The sequence below is a fragment of the Corticium candelabrum genome, chromosome 3 (assembly GCF_963422355.1).
Source record: "Corticium candelabrum chromosome 3, ooCorCand1.1, whole genome shotgun sequence".
Classification (NCBI taxonomy): Eukaryota; Metazoa; Porifera; class Homoscleromorpha; order Homosclerophorida; family Plakinidae; genus Corticium; species Corticium candelabrum.
In genome coordinates, this window is record NC_085087.1 from 6755640 (window position 1) to 6767973 (window position 12334).

The 12334-nt window shown below is 39.1% G+C and overlaps 2 protein-coding genes across 2 annotated transcripts; both read right to left on the reverse strand.

The window, feature by feature from the left end:
- Window positions 1-359: 359 nt before the first annotated feature.
- LOC134177703 (cell adhesion molecule DSCAM-like) lies at window positions 360-4473 on the reverse strand. Its single transcript, XM_062644482.1, has 7 exons — window positions 3521-4473; window positions 2602-2907; window positions 2237-2548; window positions 2129-2167; window positions 1940-2062; window positions 1025-1083; window positions 360-963 (listed from the first exon to the last, which is right to left on the reverse strand). Exons 1-7 carry the CDS (start codon window positions 3798-3800, stop codon window positions 661-663), a joined length of 1422 nt encoding a protein of 473 aa, XP_062500466.1. The 5' UTR covers window positions 3801-4473; the 3' UTR covers window positions 360-660.
- A 5221-nt stretch (window positions 4474-9694) lies between these two features.
- LOC134177449 (uncharacterized) lies at window positions 9695-11629 on the reverse strand. The gene is made up of 3 exons (XM_062644229.1): window positions 11337-11629; window positions 11224-11263; window positions 9695-10272 (listed from the first exon to the last, which is right to left on the reverse strand). Exons 1-3 carry the CDS (start codon window positions 11385-11387, stop codon window positions 9926-9928), a joined length of 438 nt encoding a protein of 145 aa, XP_062500213.1. The 5' UTR covers window positions 11388-11629; the 3' UTR covers window positions 9695-9925.
- Between the last annotated feature and the right edge of the window lie 705 nt (window positions 11630-12334).

The following is a 12334-nucleotide window of genomic DNA, read 5'->3' on the forward strand; positions in this document are numbered from 1 at the left end:
ATGGGCAGGGAGAGGCTATACCAATATAAAACGTACCTACTGGTTTCATTCCATCAAGTCAACCTGTCATCCTTAATTACTCATGTCTGTCATCCCTGGCAAGGTGGACAGAATTAAATTATGAGAAAATCAATTAATCATGTTTATGCCAAGTTATCGGAAAGTTTTCACATTGACATCGTTACTAAGTAAAACAGAGGTGTAAAACTAGAGTATCCTGAGAGAAACCAAAAGGTGGAGTCCCGGATTAATAATTTTAGTTGATTAATTTCTACTACAGGACATGCTTCTTGTTATACAGTTTACTTCCAGAAAGTAAACTAATTCGTCGAGAAATTATCATTGAGGTAGCAACCAAGTGACAGTTAACAGATAAAATTATGAGCACAGCAAGTTTGCAACAGTTTACTACAGCACAACAGCTAAAAAAGATCAGCACATTCATTCTACTGAAATGTTTAAAATTTGTGACATAGTAACCACTCGATTATTATGCGGTGGCTTTCTGCTAAAACCTACTCAGCTAAAACCGAAAAACCAAAAACAGTTTACTAAATACGTTCTACAATCCACAGTGTGTTCACCAAATCTCACTTTTACTGTTACCTGCCATGGCTCATACCTATGTGAGCTAACAACATTCCATTGAGACTCCCTTACTCACACGAGACTGGACAGCTGAGCACCGCCCACGCCTTCACCATCACCATGATGAACTGGCGGTGGTTCCTCGTCACCTGGTTCGTCATATTGCTTATGCTTCGTTTCCAAATCTCTTTCTTCACGTCTTCTGCGTGTGGCATCGCGATCAATGGCAGCATATTCCACTTTTTCTCTTTGATATGAAGCAGATTTAGAGGTCGATGGGTCAATGTCTTGCACATCCACCTCTGTGTAGACAACTCTGTCACTTTTTGAAACGTTCTTGAGAGGAGACGATGCTGTCTTCTCACTTTTCGGATTCTACAATCAACAACAAAATAACCCAAAACTATTACAATTTACTGATAGTTCAATGGTATACATTCAGATCACGTTCTTCATAAGGACTTGGTTCACTCTTTGATTTGGATTTGACATCATCTATTGAAGACAGAGCAAATAGCATATGAACACACTATAGTTAGTGTTTTACACAAACTATAATCGCAATACACAAAGACTGTAGCAGTAAACAGATAGTTGAGAGCAACTCACTCACATTAGAGTCACACATCTAGCTAGCCAGCAAGAGAAATTCTGAAAACTAATGAACTAAATTGTTTCCAAAATTGCCAAAGTCAAACTTTCCTCAAATGCAATACCATATTCTTCCTTATAAACCTTCCAAAAGTACGTACCAAAGGCTGCCCAAATGCATCATCAAAAGCAAAGCTTTGAAAGTGAGAATGAAGCTACAAATCATAGAGCAAATGAACAACGAAGTATTCATCAACCTCTCTAGATAGTCATTAGCTATCACATCAATCCTGAAAAACCTGGCAAAATCACTGGCTTTCTTGTCAAAAAACTAAAAATATTTATGGGAACAGTGAGATAGCCAAAAGCCATACTATCAAGACTACTGCCTGTAGCCAATTTCTACATGCATCATAGAACTCCTTGTTCTAGTACTTGACTTTGACAAGAAGTGGACAAATTTCAAATTAGATGACTGCTGTTCGAATCTGTCATCCCTATAAAGCAAACTCGACCAGCTCCCTAAAATGCTCCTATTAAAGCTACAAAGCCAAACAAAACATACAATCTAAAAGTGACTACCTTTGTAGTCTATACCATAATTATACAATTTTTTCAAGACCTGCTGAGAACATGTGACGCATACCAACAGATAGGTCTAAGAGTAAAGCCCAATCAAACTTATGGTACATCTAACTCTGGCCAAACTCTGATTCGCATTGCTGTGTTCATTGACAAGTACAACACATAAATAACTTACACTTTTGGTCTCCACTCCTGTTCTTTTTAATCAGGCATACAATGATCACAATCACAACAAGTAGCAACACAACACTGACAACAACAGCAATGATGATAATTTCCGTTGTTCCCAAACCACCGCCTGTTGATATCAAATATATTAAGCTATAAAGCAAACCAATTGCAACTGCTCTGTATTCCATCTCACCATCGTCATTCACAACTGGTGCATTTGTAGACTCCACAACTACACAAGTTGAACAACATGTATGATACGTGGAAATCCAAACTTGTCTCGTTTACAACCAAAACTTACACGGTTCAGTTTCGATAGTAACTGCAGCTGATGCTGGACTTTTATCACCATTTGAATTACTGACAGACACCTGCAGTTGGTATTCTTTATCAGCTTCCAACCCTGACACTTCAAGAGTCACTTTATCATCACCCCTCGCAACGATTTCTGATGTTAGTTCTTCCCCAGTAGCAACATCTGTGACAATGTAATTAGTAATTTCACCACAACCTTTGTCATCCGGAACAGTGACTGAGAGCTTGACAGTTGTGGATGGATTGTCAACTTCTCTATTTAATTCTATTTTTTCAACCTCAGTAATCTGACCAGGAACTACAGATACACCAAATAAGACCAATGACACAACCATGACATGTTTTACTTACAGCATAGCGTTGTGTACATGTTTCTACCACCTCTGCTTGATCCTTTTTTGTTTATTGCAATAATTTCCACAAGATATTGTGCATTTCTCTGAAGACCATCCAATGTATGCTCACCACCTTCTTGTGACAAACCAGTTGTCAAAGGATGTGACAACCAATCACTATCACTAGTACTAGATGCAAGTCTCCATCTCACTGTATACTTAGTGATTGACTCTCCACCATTATAGTCGACAGTCCATCTAACCATTAGTCTAGTTTCAGTAACTTGAACAGGTTGGGGATCCAGAACAGGTGTGGCAGGTACTAAAATATCAAAACATTTAAGTGACACAATGTGCTGTCTCATACATGCAGAATTATTCAAAATAAACCAAAGCATTCAGAAATTTGTAATGTAACCATGATTAGCTAGCTACCTGCTGCCATAAGCCATAGTGCTTACATGTATGCAATGCAAGTAGCTACTATCAGTAATTAAGCAACATTTAACCTGCATTTTTACTCACCAGCTTCTTAGCCACAAAATCACTTGATCTTATTTTCAATTACCAATTCAATAAAAATATTTATTATCCGATTAATTCCTAAAACGTAATATCAAAAATCTGTTTTTGTAGCTTGAATCAATAACTAGTTGTTCTAGTCTTACTACATCACAAGACCCTTATTAAGGGATTATAAAACTTTTCAGACTTCAACAAATATTCGCAAGTCACGTGAAACTGCAGTTGCATAAGCTTTTATCCAATCTCTGTTATGAAATGACTGTACCGCTTTCAACATTCAAAATCCAAACCTGCCTGAGTCTCGCAATTAATTACTCAACTTTCTGCATTAAGTGAGTCAATTTATTGGCTACAAATGTCTAACTTCAAAAATGCAGATTACAAGCAGAATAACAATACTTACAACTGACCTGATGCATCAGTTTTAATTTCAAATGAATCGCTGCCATCGCTACGACCAACAGCATTTTCTGCAAACAGCTGACAGGTGTATGCTGTTCCAGGAGTAAGACCAGTCAATTCAGCTGCAGTACAGTTGGGATGCTCAAAGATAGTTGAAGTGCTTGTCTTAACTACAGTTTTGTCATTTCCTTTGTAACATTCTATCATCACTTTTGTAATGGCTGAATCTCCATCATGTCCCAACATAAAATAATACGTCACAGACTTGGTTGAAACCATTGTTGTCATATTTACACACTGTGTTGGAGAGGATGGACGTGCTGCAAAACAATTAGTGTCACTTTACAAACACTAAATAACTAATAGGCTACACACAGACTTTGTACTATAAAATCTGTTGACTTCTCTCCACTGTTAACAATGTTCTTTCCATAACATTGTACGTTTCCCATCCAATCCTTGTTGGCATCAACTGTGTAACTTACACGATTTGACTTAAACTCCTTAGTACCTCCAAGTTCTCTATTCAATGTTGCATTAGAAGACGACAAGAATATTCCATCATTACGACTTAGTTGAATCTCAGCTGCTGGTAATGCATCTACAGTACATTCTATTGTTATTTGAGTCTTGTCATGAACAGTTGTGCTTGGTTTGACAGTCAAAGTGATATCACCAAAGTCTGAAAAGACAAAATTATAATTCAAAACTATCCAAACAAGTCAGTGCATACTTACATTGAACTGTCAATGTTGCTGGTGACGAAGTGGCAGTATCAAACTCATTATCCCCAAAACATTCATATTTTCCTGCATCAGATGGATCAGTTGATGAAATGCTGTAAGTACTTGTTACCCCAACTGAACTGGTCTCCATTGCTATCTTAACATTTCCATTATTATCAGTGATTTTCCACTTGGTTACCTGTGGTACTGGCTGGCTTGAAGCTTCATAAGAACAGCTAAACTCAGCTTGCACCCCTTCCTCGACAGTAACATTCATAGGGCTAGTTTTTACCCTAGGTATTTCTGTAATGCAAACAGAATGTGAAATCTGTCATTCAAACTGCATATGTTCAATTTGATTTAATATTGAATCTACTAAAAGAAGTTATCATTCGCAGAAACTTGTTTACTTGGTAACTCAACAACAAAGTTATGAGTCAAACACTTTCTGTGCTTCTAAAGAACTTTCTATTGCCAGATCTATTATCCAACTTCCAGCAGCCTCAGCAATATCCTAATACAGTCCAAGACGCTTCATGTTGAAAAAGACGATGACTTCTACCAACAATATCCAAACAGTGTCCTACAAAGCAGTTGTAAATGTGGGTAACCGCCCACCCTACCCAGATGTAGTTGACAGCCAGCCTCCTTGTGATTTTTTGAAACATTTACAAATGCCCCACCCACCACCTATCCACTAATATGTTTTAATTGGTCAATTAGACAATTTTAGACATTGATTGTATCGGGAGACTCAACTATGAACTAAAAATGTGTACGCTTTCAAACAAGACTTGCTGCCTGCCAGTGACATCACAAATAAATGATGTCTAATACTCTTAACAATGCCTATCACTCAGTAACTTTCCTGTCAATTTCACACCACTAAGAAATGTCCTAAATTAGCTTAACTCTACACTTGTAATAAATGTTCGAATACATAAATGTACATAAAGTCTCATCTCTTAATCAATGTGTGCGTGTGTGTGTGTGTGTGTGTGTGTGTGTGTGTGTGCGTGTGTGTCTCAGAAGTCCTTTCACTGAACACTTCAAGAGGGTGAGACACGAGACCTTGTATTCCTGGTAGTTCCCTTGTCCATAGGAAGAAATGCATACTAATTCGGCAAGCTGAGGATGGTGAAAGGCTAGGGTGCATCATTCTAGCAAGCTGATCACCTAAATCAGTTGTTGCTACTTGCAGATTGGAGCACGTTCCCTAAATTTGGGTAATGAGGCAAGTCATTGAGAAGGTCATACAACATGATTCAAGTGTACAGATTGGTTTTGTTGACCTACCTAAAGCGTTTGATTCAGTACCTAGACATGCCCTCTTCTCACTGTTGAAAGAATAGTGTTGAGGAAGAAGTCTGCAGGTTGATTATTGACATATATAATGATACAGGATGCGTTGTGAAAACTAAAGGTGGAAAGTTGGATAGATTTAGAGTAACCACAGGTGTCAGGCAAGGTTGTTGCTCATCTCCAGTTCTATTTAACATCTACATAGACAAGATAATCCGTGAAGTTCTCTCCTTGGGTTCCATTGGTGGCCATCACTTACAGAATGTTGATGAGTTTTGTTATCTGGGTAGTGTCGTTCAAAAGTCTAGAAGATGTTGTGAGGAAATTAAAAATAGAATTGTTAAAGCCAGTACAGCATTCAATTGTTGGCGGAAACGAGTGTTTCCAATGGAAATTTCTCTAGAGCCATCAAACTAAAGTTTTCTAAACTATTGTTCTTCCAGTCCTGTTGTAGCTGCGAGACTTGACCTGTGACACAACCAAACATTTGCGAGCTGAACACATTTCACATGAGATGTATTAGGACGATTCTTGGAGTGTCTAAATGGCATAAAATAACCAACAAACACACAGCTTGGCGATCTACTCTGCAAGGCCTAAACTCGTGTGTGTGTGTGTGTGTGTGTGTGTGTGTGTGTGTGTGTGTGTGTGTGTGTGTGTGTGTGTGTGTGCGCGCGCGTGGTGCTGTAGCTCAATTAATTAGAGAGTGCATTTGGAGAATGGAAACATCCAGAACCTAGCAAGGTTGCAAGTTCAAGCCACAGTGATGGCAAGTTATGGCATAATTTCCTTAAGCAAGAAACTTACACACAATTGCTTCTCTCGACTCAGGAGTATAAATGAGTACCTGGTCATTGACTGGGGTGGACATGACTGCTGGCTTGGCAGTAACATCATGCAGCAGACTTGTGGGCCTTGGTGGCCAGTCCAGAGCTGCGCCATAGTCAGTGCTCCTGGATGACTCTGGCCAAGCTCCAGGTGGACTGTAGCCATGGCCCTAAGCCTCCACATAGCGCATGGAGGCCCTGTCTCTAGAAGCAGAGGAGAAAGCTCCACACCTGACATTAAGGTCGACGTCAAACAACGTGGAGGGCTTAACATTTGTTTTTTATTTGTGTGTTTGTTTGTTCGTGTGTGTGTAACTTTCTCCACAATCATGTCAGAGGAAGCACTCACTCATTCATCAATATCTCCTCAACTTTGGTCCAATCTTGTCTTGTTAAAGATACTGCCCACATGATGTGTTTGGCCGGAACCATACTCAGAATCTTGTCATCTTCAAACTCTATTGCTTTGCATTCACCTACTCCATTCAATCTATCCTCTAACTTTACGTAAATGTATCTACTCATTGCTCAATACACGTGAAGCATCACAAGACACGAGAACAAACTTCAAAATCAGAGAACGGACTCAGTGGCCACACAACATAATCAAAACTTTGCCGAGCCTTGATTCCTACAGCTTGCTGGTTCAAGCAAGTGTGCACTATGCTTCTCCAGAACGACAGCTAACCCTTCAACATCCTTTGTAAACTATTCCATCCAGAGGCCTTCGCAGCACTGGTTTTTCCAGCATTCCAAATAGCAACCGAGCAATGGTATGCATGTCCTTACCAGAGAACTAAGGTTTCTTACCCTTTTCGCCCTGTAGTTGTTGTAGTCATTAAAAGCCATCCAGTTTGATGGGAGTGCTGGTATGTCTGAATTTCAAGCTGCAACATTTGCTAAAGTGTCATGGTGGTCATCAATCATCCATAATGCACAAGCGATGAACTGCACAATGTACGTACGTACCCTCACTGTACCCTCAATGCTTTCCACATCATCAAGTCGTTTACACTTTCAGCTGGAACTTGCTGACAAGTTCTCAATGTCCTAGCAGCCTCCAAGAAAAAAATACATAACGTCTACCAAACTCTAAATGCAATCCAACATCGTCATCCGGCACTGCATCATAGTGAGTTTCTGGATATGAAGCTGTCTGTACAGACATCAAACGTTATGCATAGTCATCTGACATTACCATGCAAAGAATGTCTTTCAGCAGAGACAACTCTTCGACCTGCAGGATCTTCATGGAATGATTGCCATCCAGAACCATGACACTGACAGAAATTGCAGAAATGGCACATGTTGAGTATATTGTGCAATACTAGCCTCGTATCACAGAAATAAGTGATAAACGCACATGCATGCAACATGTTCAAAGACACATGCCGCAAAGAAAATTGAGGCAACCTCCAAAAGATGGTCAATCAGGGTTACCCGAAACAAAGAATTTTTCAGTTTGGCCGTAGTTATCAGTGATTTTTCAATTGGTTAACTTTGGTAATGGCTGTTTTGAGGTAAACCTAAAGTCAGCTGGCTCCCCTTCCTGGACTATAATTTGGACTGTAGTTGAAACTACAGGTATTGCTGCAATCCAAACTGAACATAAATACTGTCATTCAAACAGCATACACTTTCATCCTGATTTAAAGGCAGCTTTCTATGAACCTGTGCTCTTTAAACAACAGAAAAACTTGCTCTACTACAGGAGATGTCCACATATACCAGTAACCTACTGTATATAACTTTATTAATTCTTCGATTAGCTAATTAGTAATACTGCAACAGAAATTATATCTACCACCCATGCAAATGTTGAAATACATGCAACACTTACCGCCCTGTCTAAACGTGAAGCTGCCACTGTCTGTTGTTCCCGCTCGACAAACAATAGTGCCTCTTGTTAGATAACCAGCTGCAAGTGGATTAGCATCAACAAGACTGTGATGCACGAGCATGATACTAGAAGTGCTGTTCTCTTGTGTAATGTTGAAACGTGTGGGATCAATCTTGCCAAATTCGCTTTGTACCCACGTGATATCAGCGGTAGCGTTTGTTGTACATCTTACAGTTTTTATGGAACTGCCATTGGGTGGAATGAAGACAGTACCAGACGGAGAGCTCAGGAACTCTACCTGAGCTACACAACAACGCCACATCAAACATCAAAACAGTAACCGTAAGCTCAAACAGTTAGATCAGACACCAAAACACAACGTCATCTACATCTAATATTCAAACTATTTCACATGCATTCCAGAATATTAAGACACCAACGTGAGAGCAAACAGATAATTATAACACAGGAAAAGCAATGTGGAAACATAACTTACCGATGTAAGAACTAAACGACTGAAGAAAAAGAGTGTACAGTACGAGGCGACTACAACCGCAATCTTACCCCAGGAATGTTGTCTGTTAGTAAAAAAGCCACTCTCTCACTCGTCACACCCAGAAATGCCAATAATGTGTACGAATGCATGTGCGTACTGCCACGTACACGACTACATTTCGTATAGAAGACATTTCAAACGGTGAAGACACTCACAACGCGACAGACACAACAAGCCTTCACGCAGCAATAAAAATGTCAAACCACGACGTGAGTTGACTATGTGACCCTCTACCTGCAGCTATGGCTTACCTTCTGCTGTCCATTTACACACCGAAAGCACGAGAATGAGACTCCTTGCGAGCAGACAGTGAGATCTCATTGCTAGAGGATGTCAATTCGAAAACCACACCTTGCTGTGCGCGTGCGCAAATCGACACACTGTTGACATTTTGGAGTGACGTCATTTTCCACTTCCTCTGTTCTCGGAATGAGACAAATCAATCGTGTAGGTGGCAATGCGTACCCAGTAGGAGAGCGGAACTTCCCGAATCGAATTAGATACGGGCGGAAGATGTTCAGTTATCTTGCCATGCAGTTCTTTCTGTTTCAACGCAGTCTCGGCGGAGGAGAGAGACTGGGTCGAGTCTAGTTTGCTATATTGTACCTCTTTGTTACTCTAAACACTGCCACGCACACGCACTTTACTACCACCACCACACACGCTAGTACGCAACACAGTAGAGTCTAACACAGACGGAATCTGCATGATTTAATTCTGGTAGTTTGAACTAAATGCATCGCCATGTTTGCTCTAGTGCAAGCAAATCATTCTTATATCCTCAGCTCAAGTTTATGCTTTCACAAAACTGGATTTTTAGATTTGTCAAGAGAGATAATATCTTTAAAAGTTAATTAAGGCAATTAAAACAGTTACAGGGTTTAAGTACTTGCATTCTGAGTTGTTTGCCATCTGAGGAACTTATTTAATTAATACAAATTAGGTGTACCATCTATGATACAAAAAAAGTTCAATGTCTACAGCTGAGACTGCTACATACAGAACAGCAAAGACTACAATCAATAAAACTCTTAATTTTAGAGCAATTAAGTCTACAAGTAAAAGATACTAATATTATTCTAACAAAAGCAATGCATGTATAGTATACTAGTCAAAAATGCAAAGCATTGTTGTATATAATGTATGTATACTATATTACAGCACTACAAAGGAGTTACAGTTGAATGAATAGGAAAACTACCAGCACCAGCTTGAGTCGGTAAACTTTCATATGCTCGTGATTCTTGCATTCTTATTTCAGAGCTATTGCCTCGTCTCTCTTCTTCCATTATGTCATATGCACTAGATTGTTGCATCACTACATCTCCGCTCGACAATTGCGCAGGATCTTCATACATATGACTTCTCATTGTCGTGTCAATTGAGCTGTCCACACAGCTCTTCTTTCGGTATATACACAATATCAATATCACACCAGCCACAATGAGAATAATGAGCACCACAACTCCAGCAACCAAACCAGCAATAATGCCTGTTGAAAGACTGTCATCTACCGACATAAACAATCCATGATTAGCTAAACTATTAGTATAATTCCTATACCAAGTTCCCAATTCAGTGAGAAGAGATAATATTTTTCACTTTCTAGCCTAAACAATTATAGCAGTAACAGTAACATTCCCTACGATGCCACGTTGACAAGCCTATAGCAAACATTAGCTGATTCTACTTCTCTATACACTCCATCTCTTTCGTACAATTTACATAACCTAGGTAAAAATATAACATAGGTAGTCCAAATCAGGCCAAATAACGTGAAGAGATAGCCAGTAATCACTGTATAAATACATCCTCTTTATTTGTAGCAGGAACTAATACTGATACTAGATAAACTAGGCAGAAAAACTTCGCACAGTACACAAACCTCGTTGAGAGCAGGAACGAAGCTATGTAAACACACTCGTACACATATGTTACAAAAGGTGTCTTTTAGCAACAAACAAGAAATCAAAACTTTTAAAGTACCCTACTGCTCCTAATGTTTTTCGAGTAACAATCTTTTCAAAATTTTGCCTTTGAAAAATGATAGGATTACAGAAAAAAAATAATATTTTGGGTCAAAAACTGTCAGTTGTCCGGGCTTTTGGTTTATCCGCGTGCTCATGTCAAAAATTGACCGCTAGACGGAAGTGTGCAGCTCAAGATGCCAACTCGGTGAAAAAGTGAGCGACTTCTCTTCTCAACTACGGCTTCTGGTTTCAAACCAAAATGCCATTACCACTTCTCATGCGATATACCGCTTCTGTGGAGAGTCAACTAGTAGAAAACTTATGTCGCAGTATTAATTAACAATTAAAGTGAAAAATGACTAATATTAACACATCAATATTGAAAAAATAGGATTCGCAAAAATATTTTAAATTAGTTTTGGAGTCTCGAAAAAGCAGTCTCGGAAAAAACATTAGGAGCAGTAGGTAACTGATAACAACATATTGCTGACCATCATTTTTTCTTGCCTGGTGCATTTGTAGATTCCTCAACTACACAAATTAATTAAACAACACGTATTATATGTGACAATCCAAAATTGTCTCGTTTACAACAAAAACTTACACGGTTCAGTTTTGATAGTGACTGCAACTGATGCTGGACTATTATTACCATTTGAATTACTGACAGAAACCTGCAGTTTGTATTCTTTATCGGCTTCCAACCCTGACACTTCAAGAGTCACTTTACCATCACCACCCAAAGCAATTTCTGATGTTAGTTCTTCCCCAGTAGCAACATCTGTCACAATGTAATTAGTAATTTCACCACAACCTTTGTCATCCGAAACAGTGACTGAGAGCTTTGACAGTTGTGGATGGATTGTCTTCTCTATTTAATGCTCCTTTTTCAACCTCAGCAATCTAACCAGGAACTACAGATACACCAAATAAGACCAACGATACAACCATGACATGTTTTGCTTACAGCATAGTGTTGTGTACATGTTTCTACCAGGTTCGCTTTCTCCTTTTTTGTTCGTTGCAATAACTTCCACAGAATATTGCTCATTTCTCTGAAGACCATCCAGTGTAAGCTCACCACCTTCTTGTGACAAACCAGTTGTCAAAGGACGTGAAAACCAATCACCATTACTGGATGCGAGTCTCCATCTCACTGTATACCTAGTGATTGACTCTCCACCATTGTAGTCGACAGCCCAACTAACCTTTAATGTAGTTTCAGTAACTTGAACAGATTGGGGATCCAGATCAGGTGTGGCAGGTTCTAAAACATCAAACAATCCATTGTCTCATACCTGCAGAATTATTCAAAATAAAACCAAGAATTCAGCTACTTGCTGAATGAGTCATCGTGTGTACAATGCAAGTAGCAGCAATCGCTGTTGAGCAACGTTTAATTAACCTGAATTTTTACTCAACAGCTTACTTAGTCACAAAATCATTTTGACCTTTATTTCCAATTGCCACAATTACAATTCAATAAAAATAATTATTATCCGATTAATTCCTAAAAACTAATATTTAATGAAAGGAAGCTCTACGGTGCTAAACCCTAGGAGCCGAGGAGGTCCAGTGCCAGTCAGGATTTATAGTAAGAGA

Coding starts and splice junctions, on each gene's coding strand:
- LOC134177703 (XM_062644482.1), bottom strand. CDS start 3,800: ATGACAACAATGGTTTCAACCAAGTCTGTGACGTATTATTTTATGTTG. Junction 2,549..2,601: donor CATGTACACAACGCTATGCT/GTAAGTAAAACA, acceptor GTGTATCTGTAG/TTCCTGGTCAGATTACTGAG. Junction 964..1,024: donor ATGAAGAACGTGATCTGAAT/GTATACCATTGA, acceptor TGTTGATTGTAG/AATCCGAAAAGTGAGAAGAC.
- LOC134177449 (XM_062644229.1), bottom strand. CDS start 11,387: ATGGTAATAATAGTCCAGCATCAGTTGCAGTCACTATCAAAACTGAAC. Junction 11,264..11,336: donor CACTATCAAAACTGAACCGT/GTAAGTTTTTGT, acceptor TAATTTGTGTAG/TTGAGGAATCTACAAATGCA. Junction 10,273..11,223: donor CCAGGCAAGAAAAAATGATG/GTCAGCAATATG, acceptor TTATGTCGGTAG/ATGACAGTCTTTCAACAGGC.